At 48.7% G+C, this 23,520-nt stretch overlaps 1 protein-coding gene across 1 annotated transcript in view; it reads right to left on the minus strand.

Annotated features, from left to right (window-relative positions):
• The window catches only part of LOC123061446 (probable inactive receptor kinase At2g26730), a 5,852-nt gene extending 2,037 nt beyond the window's left edge, over positions 1 to 3,815 (minus strand). The window contains exon 1 of the mRNA XM_044484567.1: positions 2,075 to 3,815. Coding sequence (XP_044340502.1) covers positions 2,075 to 3,800 — 1,726 coding nt within the window. The 5' untranslated portion in view covers positions 3,801 to 3,815. The remainder of the gene's footprint in view (positions 1 to 2,074) is intronic.
• Positions 3,816 to 23,520: the final 19,705 nt, after the last annotated feature.

The raw sequence follows: 23,520 nt of genomic DNA on the forward strand, positions 1-23,520 counted from the left end.
AATGTATTTGTGAACTCGGAACAGAGCAAGGAAGCACGTATAGCTATTTCGCTGAGGGGTCGGCCGGGTACCCAAATGCAAGATTGTGGTTTTTGGCAAGTACTCTATTTTTTTTTTTTTGAGGGAAGGCAAGTACTCTAATGGGGATCAATGGCCAGCAGAATGGCCGACCCCTGCGTTGTTTGCCGCAGGGGCAGCATTCAAGCTGCCGATTGTGTCATGCATGCATATGTGGATGTCAGCATTGACTGGGGCCTGGACCCATATGCCATAGTGGAGACATGCAGAGGACATGCAAGATTGCCACTTGCCGCCGCAGGACCTCAGCTTAGTCAAAATCTCATACTGTACTGTCAACTTTGACAACTGCGATTCTGAACTCAGCAGTCAATATAGAGTATGTATACGTAACGTAATATGGTGGCAGGATGGATAACGTGCAACCACCTGACTGTTCATTCGCCTGTCATCATCATCTATCCCTTTTTCCGGGCAGGTGAGGCTGTGATCGCAAGCAATTAAGATGGCCGCGAGGGAGGGACGACGAGGCACAGACATGGCGTGGAGTGAATGCCTGCTTGCACTGGAGTGCGGCGTTTTGGTCATGAAATTTTTCCCACATGCAGCGTACACCCGTATGATAACATCGGGCATTGCATGTCGTGTGCACATCAATTTCGCGTATGATACTGTTGATTTTTTTCCCAGAATTTTGGAAGATTGAAACCATTTTTTAAAATTTTCAAAAAAAAAAAAACATCCATGGAGCCCGAGCACCAGAAGGCATTTCCGGCTTGCAGTGCCACTTGTTCATCAGCTAAACGCATGCGCAGCGAGGCAAGAGGCGAGCACTTTTAGGTGGGATCATGGCAAGGCCAAGTGGTTCGGCACTCACCGCTCACCGCTCAGCACGACAACTCACACCACATTATTCTACTTGGAGCCTCCCCACCCCCAATCTTGCATGCTTGCCAAGTATGAGATGCAGTATGAACATAAACGATGTACTAGTACGTGCTGCTATGCGTACTATAGCATAGATTGATGGAGCACCCTAGCTTCATCGTGCATTTGTGCTGCCATGCCACTTGCCAGGGTATTGACTTTGGGTTTGGTGTGGGGCAGCACTTGGGACTCGGCACATGGCGGTGCGTTGCAGAGGGGCATTTGCGCACCTCTTTACACGCCCAACAGCGCACACGGGTACACGCTAGAAGCAAGTAGCACCGGGCGACAATTCCCACAGCCACAGCAAAAGTGGCCCCCAAATGTATTGTATGGCAATGACAGATATGGCGCCAAGAGTACACCAAACTAGCCTTCCATTCTATTCAATGTGCCCTAGCAATTTGCATTTGCATTTCTGGATCGGAATGTGAAAAAAAAACTATTTGTGGCACGCACCCAGCCAGCGTGAGCAGTGAGGTGAGGACCATCATCGCTTTACAGCCCAAACCTCGCATCCATCGCACCATACTTGGCATCAGAGAAAAGCGATGACGAAGCAGAAAGATCAAGAAAACAAATGAGGATCAAAGAAAAGGAACAGCGCGGAAGAGAGAGGGGGAGCAGGGGAAAAGCGCGCCGCAACTACCGTCGGCCGTCCACAACACATGCCGTCACATCGACATCGATTGTTCGTTCTCTTTTTTAGCTATGGGGAGAGGAATTTTCCGAGTAAATTGCCGCCCATCAACCATTCCATAGCCACCTGCTTGCAGCCGACCATCAATGCCGGACAATTCCGGCAGAATCTTGCACTGCACGGTGCCATTCTATGTGTCCTCGTCGCTAGCGTAAAGGAGTAGTAGTGGAGTACTATCACTTATTGATGAATTTTCGCCCGACGCCGGCCTGAATTTTGTCGACAGTTCCTATGATGGCGCACCACGCAGTAATCCTAGCCAAGCAAAGCGGGTAGCAGGCAATGCGGTGATGCTGCGAGTGCGACGGCGGCGATGGCGACGATCTCCCCCCGGTCACGACGGCAACGGCGGCGATGGCGATTCGATACAATGTACTACTAATAAATTTGGTTTCAGAAAAGAAAACAAGATGATGGTGCGAGGCTGACCGTGGAGCATGGCGGAGAGGCTGCCGTTGGGGAGATAGTCGTAGACGAGGAGCTTCTCGTCCTTGGAGAAGTAGTAGGCGCGGACGGGGAGCAGGTTGCGGTGCTCCACCCTGCCCAGCGCCTCCATGTGCGCGTCGAACTCGCGCCGCGCCACCGCCACGTCCTTGAGCCGCTTCACCACCACCGTCGTCCCCTCCTCCAGCACCGCCTTGTACGACGTCCCCACGCTCCCCTTCCCCAGCACCTCCGCCGACGCGCGCAGCAGGTCCTCCAGGTCGAAGCTGTACCCCGCGCCCTTCCCCAGGAACACCAGCCGGCTCGCCTCCCCCGTGCCGGCGCCCGCGGCCACCGCCGCAGCGGCCGCCGACCCGGAGGTGCCGCCTCCCATGTCGTCCTTCGACGAGGACGTCATGCCGGTGACATCGCCGGACGCTGGCGGAGCCACTCCTCTTGTCTGCCCCACCGCCGCCGCGGACGTGGCCTTTGGTCCCTCGCGGGGGCCACTCCGCCGCCGGGACCTCGCGCAGAGCACGATGGCGGCAAGCAGGAGCAGCACGACGACCACGGCACCCACGACGATGCCCGCAATCGCCGCGCCTGAGAGCTTCCTCTTCTTGTTAGACACCGCCCCGGGCTCGTCGCTGGGGCTCATCCCGGGAGCCGGCGACGGGGACGGGAAGAAGGGGCTGCAAGCGGGCAGCGGTTTGCCGCACAGCTGGAGGTTCCCGGCGAAGGAGTCCGCCGGGAAGCGCGCGAGGGCCTGCGGAATGGAGCCGTTGAGGCTGTTGACGGAGACATTGAAATCCTTGAGCTCCGGGTTGGTGATGCTGGGGATTTTGCCGGAGAGGCGGTTGCCTTCGAGGCGCAGAGAGCGCAGGGAGGCGAGGCTGTTGAGCGCGAAGGGGATGGGGCCTGACAGATTGTTGTGGGAGAGGACGAGCCTCTCGAGGGCCGCGAGCTTGCCGACCCCCGACGGGATGGCGCCGGAGATCATGTTGTTCTGCAGGAAGATGGCGCGGAGGCTGGAGAGCTGGAGCAGATCGTCAGGGATACCCCCGATGATGCGGTTGGAGCGGAGCGACAGCACCTGCAGGTTGGGGAGGCGGCTGATGGTCGCCGGCGGGATGGCGCCGACGAGGCCGACCCCCGGGAGGCGCAGCTGGACGACGGTGGACTGGGCGGCGTCGCACGTGACCCCGACCCAGGAGCAGGCCGGCGTGGAGGTGTTCCAGCCGAGCCTCCGCTCGTGGGGCGTGGCCGTGAGGAACGCCAGCAGCGCGGACCGCTCGCTCGGCGGCGGCTCCGCGAAGGCGAGGCATGCGAGCGACGCGACGGCCGCCAGCAACACCGCGCGGGACACGGCGACGGCCATTGCGACGGGCGCGTCTACGAGGAAGGCATTGGGGAGCAGAGCAGAGGTGGAGCTGCCTGCCTTGGTGGCTTCCTGGGGGAAATTTTGGGGCGAAGGAAGTGGGAGTGTGCGCGGCGGGGAGAGTTTTATGCGGTGGACGGACGGGTTGGGTTGGTGACTGACGGACCGGCGACTAGTGTACGGTAGCTGGCATCGACGAGAGACGCACTGCCACTGGCTCGGCTCGAAATGGCACACTGCCACAGTGAGCGCGCCCGTGACGGCGTCGGGTACTCGGCCGCGCTGCCATGTGTTTGGACTCGTTGGTTTCTGGGCTAGCTTGGCTGGCCGGGTCACCCTCACGCGTAGGAGCATGTCGTACCACGGTTCCTGGCTGGATACGATAGAATACGAATATACGCGGGATAGCGCTCGAAAATGCTGGTGCGTACCGTACTCTCTGCAGGAATTACGCCGCATTTGCAGCCGTGGTCAATACGGATTGACCATCTGCAGCACTTATGGATTGGTCGTCAGGCCCGTCTGCGATACACACACAGTTGGGGATAACACTCTGTCCAGCCAAGAGTATGTCTTTTCCAGTTAAAAATGGGAGTAGGCGTCGGCGCAGTTCAATTCGTCATCTCGATACCGTGCCATTCACTGTTTTACCTACATCCACAGCAGGGAGCTTAATCCCTCAAAAAGATGAGCTTGATCTTGCTTTATTAATTGCGCCTTCCACGGTTCGCGTAGTTTGGAGGGTGCAGCCGTCGTCACAAACGTGCTTTCGGCAGTGTTAAGAAAGATAGAAAGAAAGAATGTCGTCGACAGAATAACACCAGCTAGCAACCAAAGAACATCGGAATCTTTAGTAGCTTGGCGCTGCAGTAAAGTGAAAATTTCCGTCCAAACAGTCCCATCATTCGACGACCACGCAGAGGAAAAGAAAACAACAAGGAAAACGAGCAGATGGATAAGCCTGGATGGACAGCTACATCATATGCAGCACCCGAAAGCCGGCAAGCCGGTCTGCCGCCGCCCGCACGCCGTGGACGGTTAACCGTTGGCTACGCCAAGATGGTACGCGAGGGAGCTCGCCGATCGCCGTCCCAGATCGGATCGATTATTATGGAGGCCAACAACCAGGAGCACGTTAACCATGACTCCACTAGCCAGGACTCGCGCGCGCACGGCGGTGAGCATAGTTAACGGCGCTTTACGAGCTGGCGATCAACACCCAGACGCTGTTATCAAATCATCTTTGTTGCCGCCTCGTCTCTTGATCAGCGCGCCTGTGTCGTCATCGCTTCGCTCTCGATGCTGCTTGATGGTACGGCCAGACCAGACTGGGTTTCGCATCTGCCTGACGCCTCCAACTCAAGAGTACATTGGGGCTAAGCGCATCTCTAAGGATGAGATGTAAATTTGCTCCGGTATTCATCCGCGGATATGGATGCCAGAGTCGGTCATCCACTCAACGCTGCCCGCATACATTTCAAGTCGGATTTCAATTTAATAGACAAAATCAATGCAAACCGGTTGATATTCATCACAATTCAAAAAGAAACTAGTACAAATCATTCATACATAGTATGCAAGTATAATGATGTCTCAAATTCGATGTCCAACAAGTTTTCGAACGCATCATTTAATCCCACACATATTGCCCATCAGCTTCATCCAACAATGTGTGTACCTAAATGACCGTCCCTCTGTCCCGTGGTACATCAAGGTAGCGCGTACGGGCTATGCAATGTGTAGAGCAACTTTGAGTGAATGAATGGTTCAATCGACAAGTTGAGAAAGAAGAAACAAAACATATGATATCCTCATCTGCCGCGTGCAATGGCCACCTTGCCTCCACTTGAGCAACTCTGTGACAAAACTTGGTGACGATGGTTTCGATGGTGTGCCATCGATATGATAACGACCTCACATTGCGATCATGGATGATGTGCATGTCGTAGGACGCAATGTGCTTTCATGCGTGAAATGATTCATGCACTTGCTGCCAGAAGCCCCCCTGCTCTTGCCTACGAAATCTATGGATATGACCAACCACGCATCGCACAACAACTCATCCTACATGGTCAAGTACCCTGCCATCCTTCTTACTCTGAAAAAAAACATGGCGTCTGAAAAAAGCTCAATGGCGTTTGACCGAACACCTGCCGAGCATGGTGGCCGTCATGGAGGTCGTCGACAGGGTGGCGAAGTGTACCGGGTACAAACGGCTCCAGGGTGGACAACATCGTCGTAAAAGGCGAGCGGGCGTGTCAGTGCTGGTTGCGAACATCCGACGATGCCTGTGTGGCGACCAGAGAGGTATAACGATAGAGGTGGAGGGTGCTGATGCAAAGCAAGGGGAGAAGTGGCAGAGTAGAAGAAAATGGGGCTGGAAGGGCGGATTTAGTGGGACTGGGGTGTCGGAGTCCAACGTGGTTGTCACCCGGACTCCCGCACCTCCCCCCACTTTGTCTCCACTTTGCGGAAGAAAGTGTGTCTGGAGTGCCAAGCGAATCGATATAGGCCCGCGTTGGATGGCTTCCGCTATCCGGACCTATGCAGGCGGTTTGAGGGTCGACGCTGGAGATGACCTAATCAATTAGCTGATCTGCTGGCGGTTAATCCACCATCGTAGCATTATAAGAGCATCTACATGAATCCTTCTCAAATGCTTCCTATATGCCGGGGCAAAACCCATGCGGACATGCGTTGTTATCCAGCGGGTTCGTGAGGATACAGCTCCAGCATGCCGCCTGAGGGGTTAAAATCCGACTATTTAAGTTGTATAGTGACCCCCAATGCTAGCCACAGTCTCATCCCCCCCACCTGGCGACGTCACCCCCACATCTGCTCGTAACTCAGAGCTCGCCACCCACCTGTAGCCATGGCCCAACAGCGAATCACCACCTAGGCGACACTCATTCTGGAGAGCCAGTTGGAACTCCTCGAGGATATGCGGGCCTGACGCGCCGCTCGAATCGCGACTCATCCGCATCCGAACACTCTGGAGCATTAGGAGGCTTGCTGGACGGTGATGGGTTGGATGAGATTCATCATGTAATCGAGTTAGTCTTGTTAGGGCTTGATCCCTAGTATCCATTATGTTCTGAGATTGATATTGCTATGACTTTGCTATGCTTAATGCCTGTCACTAGGGCCCGAGTGCTATGATTTCATATTTGAACCGTTTACGTTTTCGCAATTATATGTATGTTGGTGATCTGATTTTGCAAGCTATATGCACCTATTACGTGTTATGATCTGTAAACCCCAAGGTGACAATAATTGGGATACTTTCTGGTGATGACCATAGTTTGAGGAGTTCATGTATTCACTATGTGTTAATGATTTGTTCCGCTTCTTTGTTAAAAGGAGGCCTTAATATCCCTTAGTTTCCTTATGGACCCCGCTGCCACAGGCGGGTAGGACAAAAGATGACATGCAAGTTCTTTTCCATAAGCACGTATGACTATTTACGGAATACATGCCTACATTATATTGAAGAGCGGGAGCTAGTTTTGTGTCGCCCTAGGTTATGAATATTATATGATGAATATGATCCAATGAAATCATCGATCTAATGCCTATGAGCTTTTCAAATATTGTCCTTTCTAAGTTACTACTGTCGTTACTACTGTTATAATTGCTACAAAATTACCGCTATTGTTGTTACTGTTACTATTGCTGCTACTACTATTGCTATCGTTATCAAACTATCATACTACTATGCTACCGATCACTTTGCTGCAGATATTTAGTCTCCAAGTGTGGTTGAATTGACAACTCAACTTCTAATACTTGCAAATATTCTTTGGCTCCCCTTATGTCGAATCAATAAATTTGGGTTGAATACTCTACCCTCGAAAATTGTTGCGATCCTCTATACTTGTGGGTTATCAGCATGCATGAGTTGATATACTTGTCTCGGACGTGATGCCTATATACATGATCATTGCCTTGAATATCGTCATAACTATGCTCTTTTCTATCAATTGCCTAACAGTAATTTGTTTACCCACTTTATGTTATGTTCAAGAGAGAAGCCTCTAATGAAAACTATGACCCCCAGGTCTATCTTTATCATGTATTAAAATTCAAAAAATACCTTTCTGCAATTTATTTACCATTATTTTATTTTATTTTATTTTTTGTTTATCTATCTATCAGTATCAGACTTGATCTCTGCAATTAACCACTAAGGGGATTGACAACCCCTTTATTTGCGTTGGATGCAAGTATTTTTTTGTGTAGGTGATGTTCATGAGGTCTTGTGTGGTTCTCCCACTGGATTGATAACCTTGGTTCTTAACTGAGGGAAATACTTATCTCTACTGTACCGCTTTCTCTCCTTTTCGAGGAAATCCCAACGCAGCTCACAAGTAGCAAGACCTTCACTATTTCTTACATTTTCGGAGACCCGTAACTGTGAGTGGGCTGAAATTTTGAGGGAATTTTTATCCGAAATTTTGAGGGAATTTTGCGGCGAAAGAAGGGCATCAACCGACCTACAAGGTGCCCACAAGACATCAGGGCGCACCTTGTTGCCTTGTGGGGCCCTCGAGCACTGTCTTGCATTGATTCTTTCTCCCAAAATCGCATGTATTCCCTAAAAAATCTTTGTAAATTTTCATAGTGTTGTTAATTCGTTTGTTATGATTTTGTTGCGAAACAAAAAACATGCACAAACAAGGAGTGACACTAGGCACTATGTTAGTATGTTAGTCCATAAAAATAATATAAAAGTGCATCAAAACCATATAAAATTATTGTAAACATGACATGAATACTTCATAAATTATAGATATGTTGCAGACGTTTCAGGCGCCGGGCCAGATCTATAGGGGAACGTTGCAGAAAACAAAAAAATTTCCTACGTTTTCACCAAGATCCATCTATGAGTTCATCTAGCAACGAGTGATCGGATGCATCTACATACCTTTGTAGATCGCGAGCGGAAGCGTCCAAAGAACGGGGATGAGGGAGTCGTACTCGTCGTGATCCAAATCACCGGAGATCCTAGCGCCGAACGGACGGCACCTCCGCGTTCAACACATGTACGGTCAGCGTGACGTCTCCTCCTTCTTGATCCAGCAAGGGGGAAGGAGAGGTTGATGAAGATCCAGCAGCACGACGGCATGGTGGTGGATGCAGCAGTCACCGAAGCAGGGCTTCGCCGTTCTTCTGCGAGAGGGAGAGGTGTAGCAGGGGAGAGGGAGGCGCCAAGACTTCAGGGTGTGGCTGCCCTCCCTCCCCCCTTTATATAGCCCCCCTAGGGGGTGCGCCGGCCCTAGGAGATGGGATCTCCTAGGGGGGCGGCGGCCAAGGGGAGGAGTGCCCCCCAAGGCAAGTGGAGGCGCCCCCTCCCCTAGGGTTCCCAACCATAGGCGCATGGGGGCCCAAGGGGGGGCGCACCAGCCCACTATGGGCTGGTTCCCTCCCCCCTTCAGCCCATGGGGCCCTCCGGGATGGGTGGCCCCACCCGGTGGACCCCCGGGACCCTTCCGGTGGTCCCGGTACAATACCGTTGACCCCCGAAACTCTCCCGATGGCCGAAATTGCACTTCCTATATATAATTCTTCACCTCCGGACCATTCCGGAACTCTTCGTGACGTCCGGGATCTCATCCGAGACTCCGAAAATCTTTCAGATTACTGCATACTCATATCCATACAACCCTAGCGTCACCGAACCTTAAGTGTGTAGACCCTACGAGTTCGGGAGACATGTAGACATGACCGAGACGACTCTCCGGTCAATAACCAACAGCGGGATCTGGATACCCATGTTGGCTCCCACATGCTCCTCGATGATCTCATCGGATGAACCACGATGTCGAGGATTCAAGCAACCCCTTATACAATTCCCTTTTGTCAATCGTTACGTTACTTGCCCGAGATTCGATCGTCGGTATCCCAATACCTCGTTCAATCTCGTTACCGGCAAGTCACTTTACTCGTACCGTAATGCATGATCCCGTGACCAGACACTTGGTCACTTTGAGCTCATTATGATGATGCATTACCGAGTGGGCCCAGAGATACCTCTCCGTCACACGGAGTGACAAATCCCAGTCTTGATCCGTGACAACCCAACAGACACTTTCGGAGATACCCGTAGTATACCTTTATAGTCACCCAGTTACGTTGTGACGTTTGGTACACCCAAAGCACTCCTACGGTATCCGGGAGTTACACGATCTCATGGTCTAAGGAAAAGACACTTGACATTGGAAAAACTCTAGCAAACGAACTATACGATCTTGTGCTATGTTTAGGATTGGGTCTTGTCCATCACATCATTCTCCTAATGATGTGATCCCGTTATCAATGACATCCAATGTCCATAGTCAGGAAACCATGACTATCTATTGATCAACGAGCTAGTCAACTAGAGGCTTACTAGGGACATGTTGGTGTCTATGTATTCACACATGTATTACGATTTCCGGGTAACGCAATTGTAGCATGAATAAAAGACAATTATCATGAACAAGGAAATATAATAATAATCCTTTTATTATTGCCTCTAGGGCATATTTCCAACAGTCTCCCACTTGCACTAGAGTCAATAATCTAGTTACATTGTGATGAATCGAACACCCATGGAATTCTAGTGTTGATCATGTTTTGCTCTAGGGAGAGGTTTAGTCAACGGATCTGCTACATTCAGGTCCGTATGCACTTTACAAATATCTATGTCTCCATCTTGAACATTTTCACGAATGGAGTTCAAGCGACGCTTGATGTGCCTGGTCTTCTTGTGAAACCTGGGCTCCTTGGCAAGTGCAATAGCTCCAGTGTTGTCACAGAAGAGTTTGATCGGCCCCGATGCATTGGGTATGACTCCTAGGTCGGTGATGAACTCCTTCACCCAAATTGCTTCACGCGCTGCCTTCGAGGCTGCCATGTACTCCGCTTCACATGTAGATCCCGCCACGACGCTCTGCTTGCAACTGCATCAGCTTACTGCCCCACCATTCAAAATATACACGTATCCGGTTTGTGACTTAGAGTCATCCAGATCTGTGTCGAAGCTAGCGTCGACGTAACCCTTTACGACGAGCTCTTCGTCACCTCCATAAATGAGAAACATTTCCTTAGTCCTTTTCAGGTACTTCAGGATATTCTTGACCGCTGTCCAGTGTTCCTTGCCGGGATTACTTTGGTACCTACCTACCAAACTTACGGCAAGGTTTACATCAGGTTTGGTACACAGCATGGCATACATAATAGACCCTATGGCTGAGGCATAGGGGATGACACTCATCTCTTATATATCTTCTGCCGTGGTCGGACATTGAGCTGAGCTCAATTTCACACCTTGCAACACAGGCAAGAACCCCTTCTTAGACTGATCCATATTGAACTTCTTCAATATCTTATCAAGGTATGTGCTTTGTGAAAGACCTATGAGGCGTCTTGATCTATCTCTATAGATCTTGATGCCTAATATATAAGCAGCTTCTCCAAGGTCCTTCATTGAAAAACTCTTATTCAAGTAGGCCTTAATGCTGTCCAAAAGCTCTATATCATTTCCCATCAAAAGTATGTCATCTACATATAATATGAGAAATGCTACAGAGCTCCCACTCACTTTCTTGTAAACACAGGCTTCTCCATAAGTCTGCATAAACCCAAACGCTTTGATCATCTCATCAAAGCGAATGTTCCAAGTCCGAGATGCTTGCACCAGCCCATAAATCGAGCGTTGGAGCTTGCACACCTTGTCAGCATTCTTAGGATCGACAAAACCTTCCGGCTGCATCATATACAATTATTCCTTAAGGAAACCATTAAGGAATGCTGTTTTGACGTCCATTTGCCATATCTCATAATCATAGAATATCAAAGGATTATATTTAAACCACTTCTCCTTAGGGTGATCAACATGAGTAGCAAAGGATTCACAAAAAGGAAGCTACTATCTCAGAGTCAAGTCCATATTTAGTGCTAAATTCACGAAAAGCATCGGTATCCATAAAAGATTTAACACAATCAAACTTAGGTGTCATACCTGACTCCTTACCTTCGTCAAGATCCCAATCTTCAGACTTGCGTTTAATTCTTTCCAATAAATCCATTTGAATTCAATAGTCTTCATCATGAAAGATCCAGTACAAGAAGTATCGAGCATGGAGCGATTACTGAGAGAAAGCCGAGCATAAAATTTTGAATAATCATTTCTCTTGAGAGCTCATGATTGGGGCATGAATATAACATTGACTTAAGCCTCCCCCAAGCTTGAGCGATGTTTTCTCCTTCACGAGGCCAAAAATTATATATATAATTACGATCACGATGAACAAGATGCATAGGATAAAACTTCTGGTGAAATTCCAATTTCAATCGCCTATAGTCCCAAGATCCCATATCATCACATAGCCTATACCATGTCAATGTATCTCCCTTCAAAGATAAAGGGAAGACCTTCTTCTTGAGAACATCCTCGGGCATACCTGCAAGCTTAAATAATCCACAAACTTCATCCACATAGATTAAGTGCAAATCGGGATGCAATGTTCCATCTCCTGCAAAAGGATTAGCTAGCAGTTTCTCTATCATACCCGAAGGAATTTCAAAGTAAACATTTTCAGTAGGTTCAGTAGGTTGAGGAGCAACTCTTTGCTCTACTGGTCGGGGTGAAGATACCCCAAACACACCCCTCAAAGGATTATGTTCCATAGTAACAAGTGACAGTAAATTTCAGCACACTATATAAATTTTCCCTTACCAATGGCGCTTCACTCCCCGGAAACGGCGCCAGAAAAGAGTCTTGATGACCCACAAGTGTAGGGGATCTATCATAGCTTTTCGATAAGTAAGAGTGTCGAACCCAACGAGGAGCAGAAGGAAATGACAAGCAGTTTTCAGTAAGGTATTCTTTGCAAGCACTGAAATTATCAGTAACATATAGTTTTGTGATAAGGTAATTTGTAACGAGTAGCAAGTAATAAAAGTAAATAAGGTGCAGCAAGATGGCCCAATCCTTTTTGTAGCAAAGGACAAGCCTGGCCAAACTCTTATATGAAAGAAAGCGCTCCTGAGGACACATGGGAATTATCATCAAGCTAGTTTTCATCATGTTTATATGATTCGCGTTCGGTACTTTGATAATTTAATATTTGGGTGGACCGGTGCTTGGATGCTGTCCTTACTTGGACAAGCATCCCACTTATGATTAACCCCCATTGCAAGCACCCGCAACTACAACAAAAGTATTAAGGTAAACCTAACCATAGCATGAAACGTATGGATCCAAATCATCCCCTTACGAAGCAACACATAAACTAGGGTTTAAGCTTCTGTCACTCTAGCAACCCATCATCTACTTATTACTTCCCAATGCCTCCCTCTAGGCCTAAACAATGGTGAAGTGTCATGTAGTCGACGTTCACATGACACCACTAGAGGGATGACAACATACATCTCATCAAAATATCGAACGAATACCAAATTCACGTGACTACTAATAGCAAGACTTCTCCCATGTCCTCAGGAACAAACGTAACTACTCACAAAGCATATTCATGTTCATAATCAGAGGGGTATTAATAAGGATCTGAACATATGATCTTCCACCAAGTAAACCAAGTAGCATCAACTACAAGGAGTAATCAACACTACTAGCAACCCACAAGTACCAATCTGAGGTTTGGATACAAAGATTGGATACACGAGATGAACTAGGGTTTGAGATGAGATGGTGCTGGTGAAGATGTTGATGGAGATTGACCCCCTCCCGATGAGAGGATCATTGGTGATGATGATGGTGATGATTTCCCCCTCCCGGAGGGAAGTTTCCCCGGCAGAACAGCTCTGCCGGAGCCCTAGATTGGTTCCGCCTCGTGGCGGCGGAGTTTCTTCCCGAAAGCTTGCTTATGTTTTTTCCTCGGATGAAAGACCTCATATATCCAAAGATGGGCATCGGAGGGCCACCTGGGGGCTCACGAGGCAGGGGGCGCGCCTGGGGGGGGGGGGGTAGGGCGTGCCCCCCACCCTCGTGGCCAGGGTGTGGCCCCCTCTGGAACTTTCTTTGCTCAATATTTTTTATATATTCTAGAAATAACTTCCATGAAGTTTCAAGACTTTTGGAGCTGTGCAGAATAGGTCTCTAATATTTTCTCCTTTTCCAGCCCAAAATCCCAGCTGCCGGCATTCTCCCTCTTCATGTAAACCTTGTAAAATAAGAGAGAATAAGCATAAGTATTGTGACATAATGTGTAATAACAGCCCATAATGCAATAAATATCGATATAAAAGCATGATGCAAAATGGACGTATCAACTCCCCCAAGCTAAGACCTCGCTTGTCCTCAAGAGAAAGCCGAAATTGAAAAATATGTCCACATATTTGGTGATAGAGGTGTCGATAAAAATAAAATACGGACATGAGGGCATCATGATCATTCTTAGAACGACAACATACATACATACATACATATATATATATATGGGATAATTCCATTTCTCCCCCTAACTTGAACCCACACCTGGCATTTACCCCTAAATTTTGAGTATGCTCAAATCTGCCCCTCTGCCGTTAGGTGGTGTTATAGAAATACCCCTGAGCGTCGTTTCTGTTAGGTCAAAGGGGTTTGACCGGCTTCAAGAGTTTTCTTGGACAATTATACCCCTCCTTACAAGTGGGGCCAATGGTAGGAAAAAACAAAAAGATTGAGGCCCACCGTACCAGTTCACCTATTCCTCCTTCTTCGACCTCCCTACACACGTGAAACAGGAGGGAGGTGTTGGAAATATGCCCTAGAGGCAATAATAAAAGTATTATTATATTTCACTGTTCATGATAATTGTCTTTTATTCATGCTATAACTGTATTATTCGAAAATCGTAATACACGTGTGAATACTTAGACCACACTATGTCCCTGGTAAGCCTCTAGTTGACCAGCTCGTTGTGATCAACAGATAGTCATGGTTTCCTGACTATGGACATTGGATGTCGTTGATAACGGGATCACATCATTAGGAGAATGATGTGATGGACAAGACCCAATCCTAAGCATAGCATAAAAGATCGTGTAGTTCGTTTTGCTAGAGCTTTGCAAGTGTCAAGTATCTCTTCCTTCGACCATGAGATCGTGTAACTCCCGGATACCGTAAGAGTGCCTTGGGTGTATCAAACGTCACAACGTAACTGGGTGACTATAAAGGTGCATTACAGGTATCTCCGAAAGTAGCTGTTGGGTTGACACGGATCGAGACTGGGATTTGTCACTCCGTATGACGGAGAGGTATCTCTGGGCCCACTCGGTAATGCATCATCATAATGAGCTCAATGTGACCAAGGTGTTGGACACGGGATCATGCATTACGGTACGAGTAAAGTGACTTGCCGGTAACGAGACTGAACAAGGTATTGGGATACCGACGATCGAGTCTCGGGCAAGTAACGTACCGATTGACAAAGGGAATTGCATACAGGGTTTGATCGAATCCTCGACATAGTGGTTCATCCGATGACAACATCGAGGAGCATGTGGGAGCCATCATGGGTATCCAGATCCCGCTGATGGTTATTGACTGAGAGCGTCTCGGTCATGTCTGCATGTCTCCCGAACCCGTAGGGTCTACACACTTAAGGTTCGGTGACGCTAGGGTTATGAAGATATGTATATGCAGAAACCCGAATGTTGTTCGGAGTCCCGGATGAGATCCCGGACGTCACGAGGAGTTCCGGAATGGTCCGGAGGTAAAGAATTATATATAGGAAGTGCTATTTCGGGCATCGGGACAAGTTTCGGGGTTATCGGTATTGTACCGGGACCACCGGAAGGGTCCCGGGGGTCCACCGGGTGGGGCCACCTGTCCCGGGGGGCCACATGGGCTGTAGGGGGTGCGCCTTGGCCTTCATGGGCCAAGGGCACCAGCCCCTATAGGCCCATGCGCCTAGGGTTTCCCCCTAGGAGGAGTCCTAGTGGTGGAAGGCACCCCTAGGTGCCTTGGGGGGGAGGGAAACCTCCCCTAGGCCGCCGCCCCCCCTAGTAGATCTCATCTACTAGGGCCGGCGCCCCCCCCCTTGGCACCCCTATATATAGTGGGGGGAGAGGAGGGACTCACACACCAGCCCCTGGCGCCTCCACCTCCCCCCGTTACGTCTCTCCCTCGTAGTCTCGGCGAAGCCCTGCTGCTGTGACGCCCTGCATCCACCACCACGCCGTCGTGCTGCTGGATCTTCATCAACCTCTCCTTCCCCCTTGCTGGATCAAGAAGGAGGAGACGTCTCCCGTCCCGTACGTGTGTTGAACGCGGAGGTGCCGTCCGTTCGGCGCTGGTCATCGGTGATTTGGATCACGTCGAGTACGACTACATCATCACCTTGCAAGCTTCCGCACGCGATCTACAAGTGGTATGTAGATGCAAACTCTCTCCCTAGACTCGTTGCTTAGATGAACTCATAGATGGATCTTGGTGAAACCGTAGGAAAAATTTTAATTTTCTGCAACGTTCCCCAACAGTGGCATCATGAGCTAGGTCTATGCGTAGTTCTCTTTGCACGAGTAGAACACAACTTTGTTGTGGGCGTGGATTTTGTCATCTTACTTGCCTCTACTAGTCTTTTCTTGCTCAACGGTATTGTGGGATGAAGCGGCCCGGACCAACCTTACACGTACTCTTACGTGAGACCGGTTCCACCGACTGACATGCACAAGTTGCATAAGGTGGCTGGCGGGTGTCTGTCTCTCCCACCTTAGTTGGAGCGGAATCGATGAACAGGGCCCTTATGAAGGGTAAATAGAAGTTGACAAAATCACGTTGTGGTGATTCGTAGGTAAGAAAACGTTCTTGCTAGAACCCAATTGCAGCCACGTAAAAGATGCAACAACAATTAGAGGACGTCTAACTTGTTTTTGCAGCGATTGATCATGTGATGTGATATGGCCAGAAGTTGTGATGAATGATGAATTGTGATGTATGAGATCATGTTCTTTGTAATAGGATTCACGACTTGCATGTCGATGAGTATGACAACCGGCAGGAGCCATAGGAGTTGTCATTATTTTTTGTATGACCTGCGTGTCATTGAATAACGTCATGTAAACTACTTTACTTTATTGCTAAACGTTAGTCATAGAAGTAGAAGTAGTCGTTGGCGTGACAACTTCATGAAGACACGATGATGGAGATCATGATGATGGAGATCATGGTGTCAAGCCGGTGACAAGATGATCATGGAGCCCCGAAGATGAAGATCAATGGAGCTATATGATATTGGCCATATCATGTCACAACTATATAATTGCATGTGATGTTTATTATGTATTATGCATCTTGTTTACTTAGGACGACGGTAGTAAATAAGATGATCCCTTATAAAATTTCAAGAAGTGTTCTCCCCTAACTGTGCACCGTTGCTACAGTTCGTCGTTTCTAAGCACCACGTGATGATCGGGTGTGATGGATTCTTACGTTCACATACAACGGGTGTAAGACAGTTTTACACAGCGAAAACACTTAGGGTTAACTTGACGAGCCTAGCATGTGCAGACATGGCCTCGGAACACGGAGACCGAAAGGTCGAACACGAATCGTATGGAAGATACGATCAACATGAGAATGTTCACCGACGATGACTAGTCCGTCTCACGTGATGATCGGACACGGGCTAGTCGACTCGGATCGTGTAACACTTAGATGACTAAAGGGATGTCTAATCTAAGTGGGAGTTCATAATTTGATTAGAACTTTATTATCATGAACTTAGTCTAAAACCTTTGCAAATATGTCTTGTAGATCAATGGCCAACGCTAATGTCAACATGAACTTCAACGCGTTCCTAGAGAAAACCAAGCTGAAAGATGATGGCAGCAACTATACGGACTGGGTCCGGAACCTGAGGATCATCCTCATAGCTGCCAGGAAACAATATGTCCTAGAAGGACCGCTAGGTGACGCTCCCGTCCCAGAGAACCAAGACATTATGAATGCTTGGCAGTCTCGCGCTGATGATTACTCCCTCGTTCAGTGCGGCATGCTTTACAGCTTAGAACCGGGGCTCCAAAAGCGTTTTGAGCATCACGGAGCATATGAGATGTTCGAAGAGCTGAAACTAGTTTTTCAAGCTCATGCCCGGGTCGAGAGATATGATGTCTCCGACAAGTTCTACAGTTGTAAGATGGAGGAAAACAGTTCTGTCAGTGAGCACATCCTGAAGATGTCTGGGTTGCACAACCGTATGACCCAGCTGAACATTAACCTCCCAGATGAGGCGGTCATTGACAGAATCCTCCAGTCGCTCCCACCAAGCTACAAGAGCTTTGTGATGAACTACAACATGCAGGGAATGGAAAAGACCATTCCTGAAGTGTTCTCGATGCTGAAGTCAGCAGAGGCTGAAATCAAGAAAGAACATCAAGTGTTGATGGTCAATAAGACCACTAAGTTCAAGAAGGGCAAGGGTAAGAAGAACTTCAAGAAGGACGGCAAAGATGTTGCCGCGCCTGGTAAGCCAGTTACCGGGAAGAAGTCAAAGAATGGACCCAAGCCTGAGACTGAGTGCTTTTATTGCAAGGGGAAGGGTCACTGGAAGCGGAACTGCCCCAAATACTTAGCGGATAAGAAGGCCGGCAACACCAAAGGTATATTTGATATACATGTGATTGATGTGTACCTTACCAGTACTCGTAGTAACTCCTGGGTATTTGATACCGGTGCCGTTGCTCATATTTGTAACTCACAGCAGGAGCTGCGGAATAAACGGAGACTGGCGAAGGACGAGGTGACGATGCGCGTCGGGAATGGTTCCAGAGTCGATGTGATCGCCGTCGGCACGCTGCCTCTACATTTACCTACGGGATTAGTTTTGAACCTCAATAATTGTTATTTAGTGCCAAGTTTGAGCATGAACATTGTATCTGGATCTCGTTTAATACGAGATGGCTACTCATTTAAGTCTGAGAATAATGGTTGTTCGATTTATATGAGAGATATGTTTTATGGTCATGCTCCGATGGTCAATGGTTTATTCTTAATGAATCTCGAGCGTAATATTACACATGTTCATAGTGTAGATGCCAAAAGATTTAAAGTTGATAACGATAGTCCCACATACTTGTGGCACTGCCGCCTTGGTCACATTGGTGTCAAGCGCATGAAGAAGCTCCATGCCGATGGACTTTTAGAGTCTCTTGATTATGAATCGTTTGACACGTGCGAACCATGCCTCTTGGGCAAAATGACCAAGACTCCGTTCTCCGGAACAATGGAGCGAGCAACCAACTTGTTGGAAATCATACATACCGATGTGTGCGGTCCAATGAGCGTTGAGGCTCGCGGAGGATATCGTTATGTTCTCACTCTCACAGATGACTTGAGTAGATATGGGTATGTCTACTTAATGAAACACAAGTCTGAGACCTTTGAAAAGTTCAAGGAATTTCAGAATGAGGTAGAGAATCAACGTGACCGAAAGATAAAATTCTTACGATCAGATCGTGGAGGAGAATACTTAAGTCACGAATTTGGTACACACTTAAAGAAATGTGGAATCGTTTCACAGCTCACGCCGCCTGGAACACCTCAGCGAAACGGTGTGTCCGAACGTCGTAATCGCACTCTATTGGATATGGTGCGGTCTATGATGTCTCTTACCGATTTACCGCTATCATTTTGGGGATACGCTCTAGAGACAGCTACATTCACTTTAAATAGGGCACCGTCTAAATCCGTTGAGACGACACCGTATGAATTATGGTTTGGAAAGAAACCTAAGCTGTCGTTTCTAAAAGTTTGGGGATGCGAAGCTTATGTCAAGAAACTTCAACCTGAAAAGCTCGAACCCAAGTCGGAAAAATGCGTATTCATAGGATACCCTAAGGAAACTGTAGGGTATACCTTCTACTTAAGATCCGAAGGCAAGATCTTTGTTGCCAAGAACGGATGCTTTCTGGAAAAAGAGTTTCTCTCGAAAGAAGTAAGTGGGAGGAAAGTAGAACTCGATGAAGTACTACCTCTTGAGCGGGAAAGTGGCGCAGCGCAGGAAACCGTTCCTGTGATGCCCACACCAACTGAAGAGGAAAACAATGATGATGATCAAGGTACTTCGGATCAAGTTACTGCTGAACTTCGTAGGTCCACAAGGACACGTTCCGCACCAGAGTGGTACGGCAACCCTGTCCTGGAAATCATGTTGTTAGACAACAATGAACCTTCGAACTATGAAGAAGCAATGGCGGGCCCGGATTCCAACAAATGGCTTGAAGCCATGAAATCCGAGATAGAATCCATGTATGAAAACAAAGTATGGACTTTGACAGACTTGCCCGATGATCGGCGAGCGATAGAAAACAAATGGATCTTTAAGAAGAAGACGGACGCGGATGGTAATATTACCATCTATAAAGCTCGACTTGTCGCTAAGGGTTATCGACAGGTTCAAGGGATTGACTACGACGAGACATTCTCTCCCGTAGCGAAGCTAAAGTCCGTCCGAATCATGTTAGCAATTGCCGCATACTATGATTATGAGATATGGCAGATGGACGTCAAAACGGCATTCCTTAACGGGCATCTTAAGGAAGAACTGTATATGATGCAGCCGGAAGGTTTTGTCGATCCTCAGAACGCTAACAAAGTATGCAAGCTCCAGCGATCCATTTATGGACTGGTGCAAGCATCTCGGAGTTGGAACATTCGCTTTGATGAGATGATCAAAGCGTTTGGGTTTATGCAGACTTATGGAGAAGCCTGCGTTTACAAGAAAGTGAGTGGGAGCTCTGTAGCATTTCTCATATTATATGTAGATGACATACTCTTGATGGGAAATAATATAGAATTTCTGGACAGCATTAAGGCCTACTTGAATAAGTGTTTTTCAATGAAGGACCTTGGAGAAGCTGCTTATATATTAGGCATCAAGATCTATAGAGATAGATCGAGACGCCTCATAGGTCTTTCACAAAGCACATACCTTGATAAGATTTTGAAGAGATTCAGAATGGATCAGTCCAAGAAGGGGTTCTTGCCTATGTTACAAGGTATGAGACTGAGCTCAGCTCAGTCACCGACCACGGCAAAAGATAAAGAAGAGATGAGTGTCATCCCCTATGCTTCAGCCATAGGATCTATTATGTATGCCATGCTGTGTACCAGACCCGATGTAAACCTTGCCGTAAGTTTGGTAGCAAGATACCAAAGTAATCCCGGCAAGGAACACTGGACAGCGGTCAAGAATATCCTGAAGTACCTGAAAAGGACGAAGGACATGTTTCTCGTTTATGGAGGAGACGAAGAGCTCGTCGTAAAGGGTTACGTCGACGCTAGCTTCGACTCAGATCTGGATGACTCTAAGTCACAAACCGGATACGTGTATATGTTGAATGGTGGAGCAGTAAGCTGGTGCAGCTGCAAGCAGAGCGTCGTGGCGGGATCTACGTGTGAAGCGGAGTACATGGCAGCCTCGGAGGCAGCACATGAAGCGATTTGGGTGAAGGAGTTCATCACCGACCTAGGAGTCATACCCAATGCGTCGGGGCCGATCAAACTCTTCTGTGACAACACTGGAGCTATTGCCCTCGCAAAGGAGCCCAGGTTTCACAAGAAGACCAGGCACATCAAGCGTCGTTTCAACTCCATCCGTGAAAATGTTCAAGATGGAGACATAGAGATTTGCAAAGTGCACACGGATCTGAATGTCGCAGATCCGCTGACTAAACCTCTCTCGCGTGCAAAACATGATCAACACCAGAACTCTATGGGTGTTCGATTCATCACAATGTAACTAGATTGGTGACTCTAGTGCAAGTGGGAGACTGTTGGAAATATGCCCTAGAGGCAATAATAAAAGTATTATTATATTTCATTGTTCATGATAATTGTCTTTTATTCATGCTATAACTGTATTATCCGGAAATCGTAATACACGTGTGAATACTTAGACCACACTATGTCCCTGGTAAGCCTCTAGTTGACCAGCTCGTTGTGATCAACAGATAGTCATGGTTTCCTGACTATGGACATTGGATGTCGTTGATAACGGGATCACATCATTAGGAGAATGATGTGATGGACAAGACCCAATCCTAAGCATAGCATAAAAGATCGTGTAGTTCGTTTTGCTAGAGCTTTGCAAGTGTCAAGTATCTCTTCCTTCGACCATGAGATCGTGTAACTCCCGGATACCGTAAGAGTGCCTTGGGTGTATCAAACGTCACAACGTAACTGGGTGACTATAAAGGTGCATTACAGGTATCTCCGAAAGTAGCTGTTGGGTTGACACGGATCGAGACTGGGATTTGTCACTCCGTATGACGGAGAGGTATCTCTGGGCCCACTCGGTAATGCATCATCATAATGAGCTCAATGTGACCAAGGTGTTGGGCACGGGATCATGCATTACGGTACGAGTAAAGTGACTTGCCGGTAACGAGACTGAACAAGGTATTGGGATACCGACGATCGAGTCTCGGGCAAGTAACGTACCGATTGACAAAGGGAATTGCATACAGGGTTTGATCGAATCCTCGACATAGTGGTTCATCCGATGACAACATCGAGGAGCATGTGGGAGCCATCATGGGTATCCAGATCCCGCTGATGGTTATTGACTGAGAGCGTCTCGGTCATGTCTGCATGTCTCCCGAACCCGTAGGGTCTACACACTTAAGGTTCGGTGATGCTAGGGTTATGAAGATATGTATATGCAGAAACCCGAATGTTGTTCGGAGTCTCGGATGAGATCCCGGACGTCACAAGGAGTTCCGGAATGGTCCGGAGGTAAAGAATTATATATAGGAAGTGCTATTTCGGGCATCGGGACAAGTTTCAGGGTTATCGGTATTGTACCGGGACCACCGGAAGGGTCCCGGGGGTCCACCGGGTGGGGCCACCTGTCCCGGGGGGCCACATGGGCTGTAGGGGGTGCGCCTTGGCCTTCATGGGCCAAGGGCACCAGCCCCTATAGGCCCATGTGCCTAGGGTTTCCCCCTAGGAGGAGTCCTAGTGGTGGAAGGCACCCCTAGGTGCCTTGGGGGGGGGGAGGGAAACCTCCCCTAGGCCGCCGCCCCCCCTAGTAGATCTCATCTACTAGGGCCGGCGCCCCCCCCTTGGCACCCCTATATATAGTGGGGGAGAGGAGGGACTTCACACACCAGCCCCTGGCGCCTCCATCTCCCCCCGTTACGTCTCTCCCTCATAGTCTCGGCGAAGCCCTGCTGCTGTGACGCCCTGCATCCACCACCACGCCGTTGTGCTGCTGGATCTTCATCAACCTCTCCTTCCCCCTTGCTGGATCAAGAAGGAGGAGACGTCTCCCGTCCCGTACGTGTGTTGAACGCGGAGGTGCCGTCCGTTCGGCGCTGGTCATCGGTGATTTGGATCACGTCGAGTATGACTACATCATCACCTTGCAAGCTTCCGCACGCGATCTACAAGTGGTATGTAGATGCAAACTCTCTCCCTAGACTCGTTGCTTAGATGAACTCATTGATGAATCTTGGTGAAACCGTAGGAAATATTTTAATTTTCTGCAACGTTCCCCAACAGGAGGAGCTCGGGTTCCGGTCATTGCCGGTGACTCCCGATGCGGGAGCGCTCACAGAGTACCATGGCAGTCCGCAATGTCCTGCCGCATCTGATATACAGAAGCGCGGCACCCGGAGGCCACGGGGGCCTCACCCTCCTCAACAGAGGTGCGACCATGGCAGGGTGTTGTCGGGGTCCACCCTACGGTAAACCACACAGCCATTCGTAGAGGGAGAAATCTTCATCATGATGAGAGTGGCGCTCTGGAGGAAGGAATCGGAGAGGGGAAGCCTCAGGGCTCGGCATCGACGGCGCACTTCTTGTCTTCTTCAACTCCAGCGGCATCGTCTCTCGTGATCGTGTGGCCAATGGACTCCCAGAGTTCAAAAATCGCCTACATGAGCTATGTCACTGTCTACTTTGTCTTCCTGCCGAAGGAATTGGCCTGGGATTGCCCCCAATCGCCGGCGCCCCTCTCCTTCTTCCTCAGATCCGGTCCACCGCCGCCGCGGCCAATCTCCGGCCATGGTGAGCCCCCGGCCTCTACGCCATCTTCCTCGCGTTCTTTATTGCTTCCTGAAGCCATTCACGTCGTTCCCTTGGAGACGC

This window comes from Triticum aestivum, chromosome 3A (genome assembly GCF_018294505.1).
Source record: "Triticum aestivum cultivar Chinese Spring chromosome 3A, IWGSC CS RefSeq v2.1, whole genome shotgun sequence".
NCBI classification, from domain to species: domain Eukaryota; kingdom Viridiplantae; phylum Streptophyta; class Magnoliopsida; order Poales; family Poaceae; genus Triticum; species Triticum aestivum.